The 17538-nt window shown below is 39.8% G+C and overlaps 2 protein-coding genes across 2 annotated transcripts in view; one reads left to right on the top strand and one right to left on the bottom strand.

The window, feature by feature from the left end:
- Window positions 1-2458: 2458 nt before the first annotated feature.
- The window catches only part of TMEM253 (transmembrane protein 253), a 51978-nt gene continuing 36898 nt past the window's right edge, over window positions 2459-17538 (bottom strand). Inside the window, exons 11-12 of the mRNA XM_067741364.1 lie at window positions 10847-10920; window positions 2459-8605 (exon numbers count right to left, since the gene is read on the bottom strand). The gene's annotated coding sequence lies outside the window, so the exon portion shown is untranslated. The remainder of the gene's footprint in view (window positions 8606-10846; window positions 10921-17538) is intronic.
- OR5AU1 (olfactory receptor family 5 subfamily AU member 1) lies at window positions 14400-15415 on the top strand. The gene is given in 3 exon segments (XM_067747374.1): window positions 14400-14633; window positions 14635-15245; window positions 15247-15415. Coding segments are annotated over 3 exon segments (933 nt in total). The 5' UTR covers window positions 14400-14480.

Raw genomic sequence — 17538 nt, forward strand, 5'->3', positions numbered from 1 at the left:
GGTTGAGTAATATTCCATTGTATATATATGCCACATCTTCTTCATCCATTTATCTGTCAGTGGACATTTAGGTTGCTTCCATGTCTTGGCTATTGTACATAGTGCTGCTATGAACATTGGGGTGCATGTGTCTTTTCGAATTAGAGTTTTCTCCAGATATGTGCGCAGGGGTGGGATTGCTGGATCATATGGCAACTCTACTTTTAGTTTATTAAGGAACCTCCATACTGTTTTCCATAGTGGCTGCACCAACTTACATTCCCATCAGATGTGTAGGAAAGTTCCCTTTTCTCCACACCCTCTCCAGCATTTATTATTTGTAGACTTTTTTAAAATATAAATTTATTTATTTATTTATTTATTTTTGGCTGTGGTGGGTCTTCGTTGCTGCACGTGGGCTTTCTCTAGTTGTAGCGAGCAGGGGCTACTCTTCATTATGGTGCGCAGGCTTCTATTTTTGCAGAGCACGGGCTCTAGGCACGTGGGCTTCAGTAGTTGTGGCTCGCGGGCTCCAGAGCACAGGCTCAGTAGTTGTGGCACATGGGCTTAGTTGCTCCATGGCATGTGGGATCTTCCTGGAGCAGGGCTCGAACCCATTTCCCCTTCATTGGCAGGCTGATTCTTAACCACTGTGCCAACAGGGAAGCCCTGTGGACTTTTTAATGATGGCCATTCTGACCGGTGTGAGGTGATACCTCATTGTAGTTTTGATTTGCATTTCTCTAATAAATAGCAATGTCAAGCATATTTTCATGTGCCTGTTGGTCATCTATATGTCTTCTTTGGAGAAATGTCTATTTAGGTCTGTCCATTTTTTGATTAGGTTGTGTTTTTTTTTATATTAAGCTATATGACCTCTCTGTATATTTTGGAAATCAATCTGTTGTTGGTAGCATCATTTGAAAATACTTTCTCCCAGTGTAACACAAGGTCTTTTCATTTTGTTTATGGTTTCCTTTGCTGTGCAAAAGCTTTTAAGTTTAATTAGGTCCCATTTGTTTATTTTTGTTTTTATTTTCATTACTCTAGGAGATGGATCCAAAAAAATATTGCTGCAATTTATGTCAAAGAGTGTTCTGCCTAGGTTTTCCTCTAGGAATTTTATAGTATCCAGTCTTACATTTAGGTCTTTAATCCATTTTGAGTTTATGTTTGTTTATGGTGTTAGAGAATGTTCTAATTTCATTCTTTTACACATAGCTGTCCAGTTTTCCCAGCGCCACTTATTGAAGACACTGTCTCTTCTCTGCTGTATATTTTTGCTTCCTTTGTCATAGATTAATTGACCATAAGTGCATGGGTTTACTTCTTGGCTTTCTATCCTGTTCCATTGCTCTTTATGTCTATTTTTGTGCCAGTACCATACTGTTCTGATTACTGTAGCTTTGTAGTAAGTCTGAAGTCAGGGAGCATGATTCCTCCAGCTCTGTTCTTCTTTCTCAAGATTGTTTTGGCTATCCAGGGTCTTTTGTGTTTCCATACAAATTAAAAAATTTTTGTTCTACTTCTGTGAAAAATGCCATTGGTAATTTGATAGGGATTTAATTGGATCTGTAGATTGCCTTGGGTTTTTTTTTGGCTGTGCTGCATGGCTTGTGGGATCTTAGTTCCTGACCAGGGATCAAACCCATGCCCCCCTGCAGTGGAGGCGCGGAGTCCTAACCACTGCACCTCCAGGGAATTCCTGGTAGTATGGTCATTTTAACACTATTGATTCTTCCAATCCAAGAACACAGTATACGTAATTCAAAAAGAGTCATGTACCACAATGTTCATTGCAGCTCTATTTACAATAGCCAGGACATGGAAGCGACCTAAGTGTCCATTGACATATGAATGGATAAAGAAGATGTGGCACATATATACAATGGAATATTACTCAGCCATAAAAAGAAACGAAATTGAGTTATTTGTAGTGAGGTGGATGGACCTAGAGTCTGTCATACAGAGTGAAGTAAATCAGGAAGAGAAAAACAAATACTGCATGCTAACACATATATATGGAATCTAAAACAAAAAAATGGTTATGAAGAACCTAGGGGCAGGACAGGAATAAAGACGCAGATGTAGAGAATGGACTTGAGGACATGGAGGGAGGAAGGGTAAGCTGGGATAAAGTGAGAGAGTGGCATGGACTTATATATAACCAAATGTAAAGTAGGTAGTGGGAAGCAGCCACATAGCACAGGGAGATCAGCTCGGTGCTTTGTGACCACCTAGAGAGGTAGGATAGGGACGGTGGCAGGGAGACGCAAGAGGGAGGAGGTATGGTGATATATGTAAATGTATAGCTCATTCACTATGTTATAAAGCAGAAACTAACACACCATTGTAAAGCAATTGTACTCCAATAACGATGTTAAATATATATATATATATATATATATATATAGGGGGAAAAAGGTCAATTCTAAAATAAAGTTCTTGAAAAGGTGAAAAAAAAAACAAGAACATGGTATATCTTTCCATCTGTTTGTGTCATCTTTAATTTCTTTCATCAGCATCTTACAGTTTTCAGAGTACAGGTCTTTTGCCTCCTTAGGTAGGTTTATTCCTAGGTATATATACCACTTTTTTTTTTTCATATACCACTTTTGTTTATCCATCTGCTTAATGGACACTGGTTTGCTTCTACCTGTTGACTATTGTGAATAATGCTGCTATGAACATGGATGTACAAATATCTATTCAAGTTTCTGCTATCACTTTTTTGGGCTATATACTTTGAAGTAGAATTGCTGGATCATATGGGAATTCTGTTTAATTTTTTGAGGTGTTGTCACACCATTTTCTACAGTGGCTGCACCATTTTTTGGCTGTACCATGCGACTTGTGGGATCTTAGTTCCCCAACCAGGGATCAAACCCGGACCCCTGGCAGTGAGAGCACCGAGTCCTAACCCCTGGACCACCAGGGAATTCCCTTGGCTGCACCATTTTAAATTCCCACCAGCAATGCACAAAGGTTCAGATTTCTCCACATCTTCACTAACACTTGTTATTTTTTTTCTTTCTTTCTTTTTTTGATAATAGCCATCCTAAAAGATGTGAAGTGGTATCTCAATGTGTGTTTTTTTTATAAAGTCTCTTTTTTTTAATGTTTTTTATTTTTATTTATTTATTGCCACACCACAGCATGTGGGATCTTAATTCCCTGACAAGGGATCAAACCTGTGCCCCCTGCAGTGGAAGTGCAGAGTCCTAACCCCTGGACTACCAGGGAATTCTGTGGTTTTGATTTGCATTTCGCTAATGATTAATGATGTTGAGCATTTTTGCTGTGCTTATTGGTCATTTTTATATGTTCTTTGGATTAAGTCTATTCAATTCCTTTGCCCATTTTTTAATTGACTTGTTTGTTTCATTTTTGTTGGGTTATAGAAGTCCTTTATGAGTTCTGGATATCAGTTCCTTATGAGCTATATTCAAATATTTTCTTTCATTTTGTGGATTGTGTTTTCACTCTGTTGATAGATTTCTGTAGTGATTTTTAGAGATTGCTTAGATATTACATTATACATACAAAACTGATCACAATCTACTGCATTTTAAAAAAATTTTATTTATTTTATTTATTTATCTTTGGCTGTGTTGGGTCTTTGTTGCAGTGTGCAGGCCTTCTCTAGTTGCGGTGAGCAGGGGCTACTCTTTGTTGCAGTGTGTGGGCTTCTCATTGTGGTGGCTTCTCTTGTTGTGGAGCACGGGCTCTAGGCATGTGGGCTTTAGTAATTGCGGCATGTGGGCTCAGTAGTTGTGGTTCGTGGGCTCTAGAGCACAGGCTCAGTAGTTGTGGTGCATGGGCTTAGTTGCTCCATGGCATGTGGGATCATCCCAGACCAGGGCTCCCGTGTCCCCTGCATTGGCAGGCAGATTCTAAACCACTGCACCACCAGGGAAGCCCACAGTCTACTGCTTTTATTTTACCATTTTGAGCAAAATTTTGAAACCTTATTTAGATCCCTTTACCCTGTTCCTTCATCATAAAATTGTCTTAAATATTTCCTTTACCTGCACAGAGAACCACATCAGACAATTTTATTTTTGCTTCAACCATCAAACAGAATTTTTTTTTAATTCAAGAGGAGGATAGTGTATTACCTTTAGTCATATTTTTACCCTTTTCATTTTCCTATTTTTCATTACTAATATTCCAAAGTTTCTTTTTCAAGATCCTTTCTTTTTCAAGAACTTGCTTTATTCTTTAGAATAGGTTGGTTGACAAAAATTCTTAGTTTTACCTCAGTTGAAAATATCTTTATTTAACTTTCCTTCCTGAGGGATATTTTCCCTGGATAAAGATTCATGGCTGACCATTCTTCCAGCACTTGAAGTGTGCCACTCCTTTCTGGCTTCCATGATTTCTCATGAGAAGTCTAATATTTGAATTCTTATTCCCCCATAGGTAATGTATATTTTCTTTCTAGGTGCTTTCAAGATGTTTTCTTCATTCTTAGTTTACAAAAGTTTTGATTATGATGTTCTCTGTGTGGATTTCTTTGGGTTCATCTTGTTAGGAATTATTTGCTAGGCTTCTTGAATCTGTAGGTTTATGCCTGTCACCTAATTTGGGGGAAATTTAGCTTTTTTTTTTTTAATTTAAAAATTCTCATTCTCTTTCTGTTCTTCTGGGACTCTGATCATACAAATGTTAGATCTTTTGTTATCGTCCCACAGGTACCTGAGGTTTTGGGGATTTTGAGGTTTTTCTTGTTTTCTTTAGCTGTTGTTGTTGGTGTTTTCTTTGTTTGTTTAGTTTGGGGTTTTTTTTTTGTCCCTTTTCTCCCTGTTTGTTGTTTAGATAGGGTAGCTTCTATTGTTCTATCTTCACATTCACATATTCTTTCCTCTGTCATCTGCATTTGTACTATTTTAGCCCATCCAGTTAGTCTTAAATTTCAGTTATTTTTAAGTTCTAAATTGGAAATTTAGATTTCCATGGAAATGGAATTTGGTTCTTATTTATATCTTCTATTTCTTTGCTGAGATTTCCTTTGTTTCACTTGTTTTACGCATGTTTATAATTTCTCATTGAAGTATTTTTATGATGGTTTCTTTAAAATCTTTCTAAGATAATTCCAACAGTGTCATTTTGGTGTTCATTTGGTGTTGCTTCATTGAAGTTGAGGCTTTCCTTGGTTCTTGGTATGACAACTGTTTTTTTTTATTATATCCTGGACATACTGGGTATTATTTTATGATTTTCTGGATCTTATTTAAATCTTGTCTTTTAGCAGGCCTCCAATGACACCTTGCTGGTGGGGTAAGGGAGGACACCTCTTTTTTCCACTGGGTAGGGGTGAAAGTTTATGCTCTCCACTCAGCCTCTGCCTACATGAGGAGAAATGCTTCATTACTGCTGGGTAGGGGTAGAAATTTAGACTTTTGATTCAGCCTCTACTGACATCATGGGTATCCAGAGGGGCGCTTTGTTACTGTCAGGCAGGAATGGAAGTCTAGACCCTCCACTCAGCTTCTGCAGGGAGGGAGAATGGTGCCTCATTACTGCTGGATGGGTTGGAACTCTAGGTTCCTCATTTGGGACTGCTGACTGCAATTTTTGATATGGTGGTTTGTGGTAGTGTGAATATTGTCCAAAGATTTTCTATTCTCCTAGGCCACCCTTTGCCATTCCTTTGGCTAAAGAGAGGATTTGGGGAGGGCCTTTTTAAAAAATCTGTAATAATTTTTTTTTTTTTTTTTTTTTTTTTTTATGGTATGCGGGCCTCTCACTGTTGTGGCCTCTCCTGTTGTGGAGCACAGGCTCTGGACATGCAGGCTCAGTGGCCATGGCTTGCGGGCCCAGCCACTCCGCAGCATGTGGGATCTTCCCAGACCGGGGTACGAACCTGTGTCCCCTGCATCCACAGGCGGACTCTCAACCACTGCCCCACCAGGGAAGCCCCCAAAATATGTAATAATTTTTAAATCAGCTTGCAATTTCCAAAGACAAACTGCTGGGAATTTAAGTGGGACTGAATGTAATCTATAGATCAAAATGGAATGAATTTTTATAATTTTGAATCTTCCAATCTATGAAAATAATATAACTATTTATTTAGTCTTCTTTAGTTGTTTTAGTATTATGTAGTAGCTTTCATATACATCTTTCATTAGAATTCATTAATTTTGGATACCAGTAGAAATGCTATCATTTGATGTTTCATTTTCTAATGATCTTTTCTAATAATTTATTTTTTATGCATTAACTTTGTATTCAGGTCCTTGTAAAATTAACTTATTAATTCTGTAGATTCATTTTGGACTTTCTATGTATTCAATCATGTCTGTGAATAATAAAAGTTTTGTTTCTTCTTTTTCAATACCTCTTATTTCTTCTTCCTGCCTATTACACACTATTGAATACAAATTGTTCAGTTCAATATCAAAACAAAATTGTGATAGAGAACAACCCTGCTTCATTCCTGATCTCAGGGAGAAAACTTTTACCATTTATTGGATTTTAATAAAGCCAATAAATATGATGCTTGCTGTAAAGTTTTTGTATTTATCTTTTGTTAGATTAAGGATATTCTTTTTTATCACTAGTTTGCAAAGGTTTTTAAAAATCATGAGTGGATATGGAATTTTATCAAATGCTTACTCTCCATCAATTGTGACAATTATATATTTTATCCTTTATTTGGAATTAAAAAAAATTTATTGGAGTATAGTTGATTTACAATGTTGTGTTAGTTTCAGATGTACAGCAAAGTGAATCAGTTATATATATATACATATACCCACTCTGTTTTTAGATTCTTTTCCCATATAGGCCCTTACATAGTATTGAGTAGAGTTCCCTGTGCTATACAGTAGGTCCTTATTAGTTATCTGTTTTATATATAGTAGTGTGTATATGTCAGTCCCAACCTCCCCGCCCTTACCCGCAGTAACCGTAAGTTTGTTTTCTACATCTGTGACTCTACTTTTGTTTTGTAAATAAGTTCATTTGTACCCTTTCTTTAGATTCTATCTTGAATGTTAAATCAACTTTGCATTCCTAGAATAAAATCAACTTGATGTAAGATTTACCTTTTTTATATATTGCTGTCTTTGCTTTAGTAATATTTTATTTAGGATTTTTGTATCTATGTTCAGGAGAGAAATTGACCTGTAGGTTCCTTTCTTACAGTGTTTTTCAAGTTTCGTGGTCAAGGTTATGCTGGCCTCTTCCAATGAAGTGAACAGAATTTCATCTTTTTCTATCCCCTGGAATTTTTTGTGTAATATAGATGTTATTTATTCTTTAAATATTTGGGAAATTTTACTGATAAGCCATCTGGGCCTAGACTTTTCTTTGTAGGGAATTTTTAAATTTTTATTTATTTATTTATTTATTTTATTTATTTTTTTTGGCTGCATTCGGTCTTCATTGCTGTGCACAGGCTTTCTCTTGTTGCGGCGAGCGGGGGCTACTCTTCCTTGTGGTGCGCAGGCTTCTCACTGCAGTGGCTTCTCTTTTTGCAGAGCACGGGCTCTAGGGTATGTGGGCTTCAGTAGCTGTGGCATGCAAGCTCAGTAGTTGTGGCTCATGGGCTCTAGAGCGCAGGCTCAGTAGTTGTGGCACACAGGCTTAGTTGTTCCACAGCATGTGGGATCTTCCCGGACCAGGGCTCCAACCCATGTCCCCTGCATTGGCAGGCAGATTCTTAACTACTACGCCACCAGGGAATTCCCGGGAATTTTCAATAATGGATAAAATTTTTATTAGCTTTAGGACTATTCTGATTATCTATTTCCTCTTTGTTTTGGTAAGTTATGTTCTTTAAGAATGTTTTTCGGACTTCCCTGGTGACGCAGTGGTTAAGAATCCACCTGACGGACTTCCCTGGTGGTGAGAGCCAAGGTCTCTCAAATTTCTGACCAGCAGAAATCATGTGAAATACTGTTTATTGTTCTTTTAAGCTGCTAAATTTTAGGACAATTTGTTACACGGCAATAGATAAGTAATACAGACTTTGGTACATGGAATTGAGATGTTGAAAAGTTATAGTGTCTTTGACAGTACGGTGGGAGGAAGCTGAAAGAACTTTGAGGAAAGTATCAGTGAAAGTCTAAAAGGCTTTGAGGAGACTGTTAGGAAAATTCGGATAGCCTTTGAGAAGGCTGCCAATGGGACTTAAATAAACATGAGGATAGTGTTATTGGAAACTGGAGAAAAAAATTCTGTGTTATGCAGTGGCAGAGAGTTTAGCAACTCTGTTGTTACAGTAATGTAGGTGGTAGAAAATGTACCTAATGAAATGGGTGATCTGGGAATTCCCTGGTGGTCCAGTGCTTAGGAGTGCATGCTGTCACTGCCCGAGGGCCCAGGTTCAATCCCTGGTCAGGGAACTAAGATCTCGCAAGCTGCGTGCAGCCAATCAATCAACCGATCAATCAATCAATAAAGATGAAGCTAAGGGTGACAGTAAAATCTTTCATTAAGGCCTTAGGAAGATCCAAGGTGGTGCCTCAGAGAACAGTTCAGACAAATGATAGGACTTCCAGGAAGCTTCAGAGTGTAGGCCCTCAGCTGTCTCAGCAGAGGTTCAAGGTAGAGCGTTTTCTCAGAGATTTGTTAAGTTTTTAAGAATGTCATGGTGCAGAATCACCACCAGCTTGAACTGTAAGACAGTAGAAAATGAAGAGAAGCCTTTCAATCCCCAAACTCCTTCAGACAGGAAGCAAGCTAAGAAAACTACTCAGCTACAAACACAGGCTAGCTTTCATATAAAATGAAGGATAATTTAGTGGGCAGAGCTATAATCTCAGAGTGGAGCCAAGAGCCACAGAGAATTATTCCTAGGATTTGAGTCCTAATCAAGGACTTGCCAACAAGTGTCTTACTGGATTTTAGAATTTTTGTGACTCAGTGACTCTTGGGTGCCCACCTTCCTCTACCCCCCCTTTTTTCTGTAGTGGTTTTCCTATACCTGTCCTGCCATTATGTGTTTTGTGTGTGTAGAAGCCAGATGTAACTTGTGTGTTTAGCTCACCAGTCTTATGATTGAGAGGAACTGTACTCAAGAAACTCTATGTAAGGAACCACATATGATGCACTTCATCCATACCTGTACCTGATTTAGATGATGTGATTGTGGACCTTGAGCTGATACTGTAATGGAACGTGACTTTCGGGATTCTTGGGAGGGGGTGAGTATATTTTGAGTGTATATTCATGTGTAAGTTGGACATGAATCAGTGAGGGCCAGAGGGAGGACTACGATAGCCAGTCTTTGAGACGGCCCCAGTGATTCTCAGCTCCTGGTATTGATGCCCTTGTGTGGTCCACTCCCACAGTGCATGGGGCTGACCTGTGTAACCAGGAGGATACTGCAAAAATTACAGTACTGTGTCACTTCCAAAAGTATAAGAAAATGAATGTTTATTGAGATAATCTGTTGTGTGACAACAGATAACTAATCTAGTGACCAATTAATTTAAATATCATCATGAACTTATGGATTTAAGCATATTTGATAGACTTTGTTAAACTAAATATTATTGTTGGATATTTAAGGATAGCTACTAATAGAAATAGAGGAATCAGTAGAAGGGGAAAAACATACATTACAAAACAAAGAAAACTTAATGCAAAAGGAAACAGGAACAGGATCAGAGGGTGGGGGAGGGAAGCAAATTGGAAAAAGTGTGATAAATGGAAAACTCAAGGTGAGAAATGAAACAAATTCAATATACCTGAAAGCCCCAAAAGTTGAAAAGCAAAAAACCAATACCCCAAAATCTCACCTATATAAAAACAGATACTCTGACTAGTTAAAAGAGAATATTCTAGATATATGCTGTTTACAAAAGCCACACACACCTGAAACTTTGAGTGTTGGTTCCCCAAAGTGATTTTAATGTGAAACAAGCTAACAGACGCAAATAAAGGGCAAAAATTCCTTTACTGTAAGTAAAGGATGTGAGACATCAACTGAATAAAGATACCTGCATGGAGAAGGTACAGCAGCACTCTATCAAAGTGACAATCATCTCTGGCTTTCAGGGCTCCACAAAGGCTGCCTATGATACCATCCCATCCTTTGCAAAGTTGCCTTTCACAGGGTTTGCTTGATTTCTGCCTAGCCCATACCAGCTCTTCTGATAAAGCCCCCAAATATTTCTGAACGCTTGCTGTGTGTCAAGGTACATCTGAAATCAATTTTCCAGGCATATCATCAACCTAGAAGACCAAGATTTCAGGTCTGCCTGGGGAAATTCTGCAAACGTAATGGTGCAGAAAAGTTGGGACTAAAGGGTTAGCAGTAAAGAAATGAAAAAAGATATACCATGCTGAGTAATCAAAGTAAAACTGTAGTGACAGTATTAATTTCAGAAAAGTATGTTTCAGAGCCAAAATATTAGTGGGCATAAAGAAGGTCATTTTATAATGTAAGTGGGGAAATTTATCAAGAGGACATAACAATCTTAAATGTTTATGCACCTTATAACAAAACTTCAAAATACATAAAGCAAAACTGAAAAACAGCAAGGAGAAATCAACAAATTCACAATTACAGTTAGAGATTTCAATATATTCCCCTTTCAACTCTTGATAGAACAAGTAGGCAGAAAATGAGAAAGGATAGAGTAGACTTGAACAACACTATCAAGGAACATGACCTAACTGACAATGATAGACCATTTGACCTAACAACAGCAGAATATAATTCTTTTCAAGTGGTCATGGAACATTCATCAAAATACACCATATTCTGGGTGGGCCATAAACAAATCTCAATAAATTCAAAAGCATTCAAGGCATACAAAGTATGTTCTCTAATCACATGTTATTAAATTAGAAATCAATAACCGAAAGATCTCTAGAAAATCCCCGAGTATTTGTTAAGTAAATCACATACCTCTAATTTTATTATGATCTTGATGGGTATAGAGGTCCTCAGCTGTAATCTAGGTCCCAGTGTACATTGGGTAACTGGAATAAAAGAAAGAAAAACTGTAAAAACTTGGTTTTCCAGTGTAGAAGAAATACAGATAATAATTACACAAGAGTTCAGTTGAGGTAGAGAAGTCCTTTGGGGCTAATGACCAGTGTATTGTCAGGGATCTGGTGTGGAACCATTCCCTTCATTTCCAGTTTCCCAATCACCAGATTCCTCAAGGGTAGAGGAGCTAGTAACTTTGCAAACACGTTAATGGATCTACATGGGGCCAGTTATTCTCACTTCCTCACCTGCCTGCTAAGCCCTCATTAATGAACACATCGTCCTCCCCAGCTGTGACCTGATGGGCCGTCCAGAGGAAAAGGTGGCTCTGGGGTGTCTCTTCCCAGTACAGGATAAGCTATGAGTGCCTCTCAGGGAGGGGGCTGCCTCTCTCCCCTCACCACGTGGGACGTTAATGTCAGTAGCAGGCTCTGATCCCCAGACCTCAGTCTATGGACCGAAAGAGTCTGGCTTTGTCTTTACTGTTTTTCTAATGAAGGCTTGTGTTCTGACCCCAGAGCAATAGCTCTGCCACCAAGTCACATGCTTTGTTGGAATTAAATGGTTTGCTTAAGGACATCTCAAGCAACCTTGAAGGAGGAAATTCGCTGGTGTTTGATTATCACCAGGTAATACTCAGATTTCTGGGAACTGTTAACTACTGACACATATTCTGGAAGGAAGAGAATGTCCAGGACAACCATCCTACCCCACAGGCTGATCTGATTTTCCAGGACATGGAGAATTCTAGCAACTTAGAAAGGATATTTATATGTGGCTCAGGGGAAGTTACCCCATGGTTTAGTGTTTCTTAAAGTATGGTTCAGCAACCACCTGTTTCAGATTCACCAGATTTGGGGGCCTGGCTATAGACTTACTGGCTCACATTTTCTGAGGTTGGGACCTGGAATCTGCACAGAAACAAGCTTCTCCAGTGAACCTTGGGCAGGGCACCTTAATGTTTAAGAACCATTGCTTCGGATCACTGCTGCTCAGAGATACTGGCTGCTCCCTCTGACTGCCGGCTCTCCGTTGTACTCCCACTCTGCTAGCCCAAGGAGGAGGGCAAAGAAGCAGGTAGAAATAAAATCCCTTGCTTACTTCTCCCTCCTCTACAGGCCCCAGGCACCTGCTCTCACTCCTAAACACTCCACTCCACAATCCGTTTCCATATGATAAGACCACTCAAAGTTTCTTCCTCGTTTTCACTCACAGGTACAAACTGCAGCCAACAGAAATAGTGGCTACTCCAGCATCCTTTGAAAGACTGTCAGAGATGTCAATTTCTCCACAATCTCTTGCTTGACTAACTCTCTATATTCTGAATAGTTTTGAATTTAGTGCAGGCTGGAGAAGAGAGATGAGAGAGGAAAGGGGAGAAGAATAGAAAGAGAGAGTAGATTTAAAGCAAGTAATAAATCAGAGGCTCTGATCAGCTACCCCTTGTATTAACCACCACCCTACCCTACCCTATTCCAACCCACCTCCCTGCCTGAGTGTTGGCCACATTCCTTCTCTTCTCTGCTTTTGTCCATTCTTTTAATCAGAGAGGTACTTGCAGACCCATTACCCACACTGAAACAGTCAACTGAGGAAGAAGACGTGAAGCTGCCTCTTAAGAAGTTCTGCTTCACTCTTAGCAACAATTCCTCAACTTCCTTGAAGTTCCTGTAAATAATTCCATCCTGGGATCTTTACAGTCAATTCTTTGAAGTCCTTGTAATTTGCCTTGAAGCTGAGTTGGCTTTTGACACCAATAGGGCCAATGACATTTGCAACCCAAATCTAGGGCTGTCCACATTCCTGCAATAATGGGGTTTATTATAAACTAGAAACTGTTGGGTTAAGAATGGCTGAATATTACATCTCAGTGACCAAATAAATCAGTTATGCTCCACGTGCTCTAAAAGAAGTTACCGAGGCTCCAATTTGGTATTCAAATTTGCCCTCGTATTTTGTGTCTTAACTTCATCAGGGCATGTCACCTCTTCGAGCATTACAATGCTTTCTTCTTGTCACCGTTCACCACTCACAGTGTTCTATCAAGAGCCATAGTGCCTTCATTACCTACTTGACAGGTAAATTTAGTCAGCCCTATGTCCAGAGTCTTCCGCTGCTCTGGCAGTTTGCTGATTCCGGAAAGTCTGTCAGTGGGATAAACTAGAATCTTTTGCCTGTTCATTACAGCTCTTTCCTCTCTGGAATCCTCCCAACATCTTTCACAGCTGTATTATTCATTTACTCTCCTCGAGGCAGAAGGAGGGGGCTCAATTTTGTCCCTTTCTATCCTACTCCAATCACATCTGCTGGTTTCAAAACCTTCACAACTGAAGATCCTCACCAAAGAGCACAGGGTACTTAACTGACTCCAGAGCCCAGAGGTAATTCAGGAACAGAGCAGCCAATGCAGCAGAAGAGAGTGTGGTGCTTAGGTGATGCATCATGGCTTTGTTCATTCTCTGAATAGAAAAGGCATTTTTACAAAGCCCTAGTCCTAGGGAGGGGCTGTTCCTTCCCTGCTGGCCCAACAGCCCTTGAGAACAAGGCGATTCTACTCACTGGAAACGATGGTGACTTCGTGAACGATGGGTGGCATTTTCCCTCTGGCTGATGCTCCCGAGTGCAAGGTCTCAGCCCGCTCTCTACAGCCCTACACCAGCCCCATCTCTCCACATCCCGACCCCCATCACCTTTAGAGCCCATAGCAGTGCCTGGCTTGGGCCAAGTTCTGAGAGGCAATTTTATAGCTGAGCCAATGAACCACCTTCAACTCCTCTAGAACACTCAGGATCCTCTGAAGGCCTGTGTAGTCACTCTTGCTTAGTACATGTGTCTCTGTCTATTTTGTTTGGTGGTAGGTTGCTTGCCAAATCTTGTCATTGTTTCATTTATTCATTTTATTGTTGTTTAGTTTTGTGTTAGATCTATCTCTCCAACAAGAATAATCAAAGCTAACATTCTTTCTCAATGTGCCAGGCTTTGTTCAAGTGCTTTACACGAATTAAGCCATTGAATTTTTACAACAAGCTTTTGAGATTAGTGCTATTATCCTTATTTTACTGAAAACTGAAAATCAGAGAGGTTAAGAAACACTCCCAAGTTTACACAGCTAGTTAGTAGTGAGGTTCCTGCTTGGAACCTTGGCAGTCTGACGCAGAGCCTGCGTGCCTAAACACAAAATATACTGTCTCTAGAATATGAACTTCCTGAGGTCAGACACTCTTGAATTCCTGACTGGAAGGACACGGAGCTAAGCATATGGCAGACGGTCAATAAATACTTGGTAAGTAACTGTTTCATTATTTAGAATTTTTTAAGATCCTTAAGAGAGCAAACTGTGTATATTTCTTTTATATTTTCCGTTGCTGCTCAAGTCATGCTTCCTAACTAACCAACCAGCCAAGTAGTGGAGAACTTCTCTATGACAAAGTTCTATCAACAATCTTCAGAAGGCTGTCCTTAGGGCAGAACTAAACCAGTGAGAGCCCCTAGGTGTTTCACCTCATTTCTGGTGGTCCTCTCTTTCCACGTCGCAGAGCACTGGAGAAATATGGAAAGGGCAAACCTGAGCCGAGGGATTGAGTTTGAGCTCTTGGGCCTCACCAGTGACCCCTGGCTCCAGAGGCTGCTCTTCATGGTGTTCCTGGGCACGTACACTATCACGCTGCTGCGGAATCTGATCGTGTTCATTATGATCCACGTTGAGTGCCACCTTGCACACACCCGTGTACTCCCTTCTGAAGAGCCTCTCCTTCTTGGATTTCTGCTACTCCTCCACAGTTGTCCCCTAGACCCTGGTGAACTTCTTAGCCAAGAGGAAGGTGATCTCTTATCCCGGCTGCATGGCTCAGATGTCTTTCTATGCGGGTTTTGCCACCAGTGAGTGCTATCTCGTTGCCGCCATGGCCTACGACCGCTATGCGGCTATTTGTAACCCCCTGCTCTACTCAATTGCCACGTCTCCTGAGGTCTGTGCCTCTCTGATCGTGGGCTCCTACAGTGCAGGATTCCTCAGTTCTCTAATCCACATGAGCTGTATCTTTAGTCTGAAATTCTGTGGTGCTCACGTGGTCACTCACTTCTTCTGTGATGGACCGCCCATCCTGTCTCCGTCACGTGTGGACACTTCGCTGTGTGAAATCCTGCTCTTCATTTTTGCCGGTTTCAACCTTGTGAGCTGTACCCTCACCCTCTTGGTCTCCTACCTCTTCATTCTCATCACCATCCTGAGAAGGAACTCAGCCCAGGGCAGGTTCAAGGCCGTTTCCACCTGTGCTTCCCACTTCGCTGCTGTGTGCCTCTTCTATGGCACAACACTTCATGTACCTGCGCCCCAGGTCCAGCCACTCCCTGACCCAAGACCGCATGGTTGCTGTGATCTACACAGTGGTGATCCCAATGCTGAACCCCCTTATCTACTCTCTGAGAAACAAGGATGTGAAAGAAGCTTTAAGAAAGGTTTGGGGAAGGAAAATAATGGAATGATCTTCTCAGTTCATCACCATATATCTTTAGAAAACTGAGGGTACTTGATGTGGTGCCAACCTGAGTACAATCCCATGCTCACCCCTATTTATAGGGGCCACTCTCTGGTCTGCAGGTGCTTCTGCATCTACCTGCCACAGAAAGAATTGATGGTGTCATAGAGACTAAAAAGAAGCAAGGAGCGTCAGCTTGTTGCATAATTGGACCCACTGGCAATATTTAGTCATGCCTTTGTTCAGATGCTTCATTCATATTTCCATGTTTGTGAATATTTTAGTTTATTATTACAAACTGACATTTACATTCTTCATAATGAAATTCTTCCCTTGACTAACTTGAAGACCTTCACTTCCTGGGGAAATCCTCCCCATTCTTTACAATCTCTTCTTTGTAAAGGCTGACTCCTTGACTTAAATTTTGTTTGATTGACTAATTATTTGAATGATACTGTAACAACAATTTCAAAAGCTCAGATGACGTTCTATTATCTTTACTGACTTTTTTTCCTGGCCAAATAGCTACTTAGTCACTTCCAAACTGGATAAACTTGAGCAAGTTACTTAGCTTTTCTGAGCCACAGATATCTCATCTTTTAATTGGTGTGAGTTTTAAACTAAGCATTCAATTAGATATTGCAGGTAAATCATTCAGCACAAGATAGGCATTTGTGGACTTCCCTGGTGGTCCAGCAATTAAGACTCTGCACTTCCACTGCAGGGGGAACGGGTTTGGTCCCTGGTCGGGGAACTAAGATCCTGCATGCCACACGCCCCATCTTTTCCTTTCTATCAGCCCCTAAGTTCTCACAAAGTGAGAGAGAGGAGTACAAGTTCTGCCATTCACAAAGGTTTGTTGTCCCTGCTTGGTTCCTGGTAGTTTATAAGTTGTGATTGAATCAAATTAAATCTTTTTAAATAAGAAGAATCACATAGAGGGAGCTCAATCAAACATAACATTCCTGGGCTCTCTGTGCTCATTGACACACTTGAGGAAAATAAATCAGGCACGCTTGGCTAGTCCCCCGACAAGGGGAGACCTGCCTCGGGCCGGTGCTTCCATGACTGGGTCAGCAAGGTCTGCCTAACTCTGGAGTTTAGTTTCCAAAGTCCATTTCCCACAGATGCAATCCATGAACTCTAATCTAGCCTTTAATGGTAATATGATTGATATTTTTCTCCCTGATTACATCTTATGCTTTTTCTACATTGTTCAGAATCACAAGGGAAAGAATGGTGCTATATATATTGACACACCCACACAAAGATCCTGACACTGAACTTGTTTCTGAATTTTAATGGAAATTTCACCTTTTATTGTAGAGTTTACTGTTAGCCTTCAATAATGAATGTTGATCATATTTAAGTATAGTGACTTTTTTTTAGTGCTAATTAGAGATTTTCTTAGTGGCAGTGTAGTCTACCTGATAAGGATGTGGGCTCTACAGAAACACAACCTTTCTTCAAATCCTGGCTCCATCATTTCCTATATGTGGGACATTATTTAACCTCTCTGAGTTCAAGTTTTCTCTTTTGTAAAATAGCAATAATAATGATTGTAGCAATACACTTGTTAGGAAAATTAAGTACATTAATGCAAACAAAGCACTTAGAACCGATGCCTGGCACATAGCAAGCACTTAAACATTAGCTGTTATTATTAGAAACGGCTGCTGACAATGCCTTATATCACTTGATATAATCATGTGATCTTCCTCCTTTATTTTGTTCCCATGGTGAATTGAAGACATAGGTTTTCTAATGTTAAACTATTACTGTTTCCTGGAGTCCTACTTAGTCATGAAATGATTTTCTTTTAATAGACTGTTGGATTTGATTTGCAAAGATTTTATTTAGACTATTTGCATCTGCATTCAAAGATAAAGTTCATCTATTATCTTTTCATATTATCTTTATTATGTTTTAATATTAAGTGTAAGCTAGTCTTATAAAATGTATTTTAAGTTCTTCTTTTCCTATAGTGTGGAATAATTTAAATAAGATAGGAATATCTGTTCTTTAAAAATGATATATGCTCTGCTATAAAACCATCTGAGACTGGTGTGTTTTTAAAAGGTAGATCTTTAATTACTCTTCTAATTTTTTATATGATTATTGGTTTCACTT

This window comes from Pseudorca crassidens, chromosome 1, assembly GCF_039906515.1.
Source record: "Pseudorca crassidens isolate mPseCra1 chromosome 1, mPseCra1.hap1, whole genome shotgun sequence".
Lineage (NCBI taxonomy): Eukaryota > Metazoa > Chordata > Mammalia > Artiodactyla > Delphinidae > Pseudorca > Pseudorca crassidens.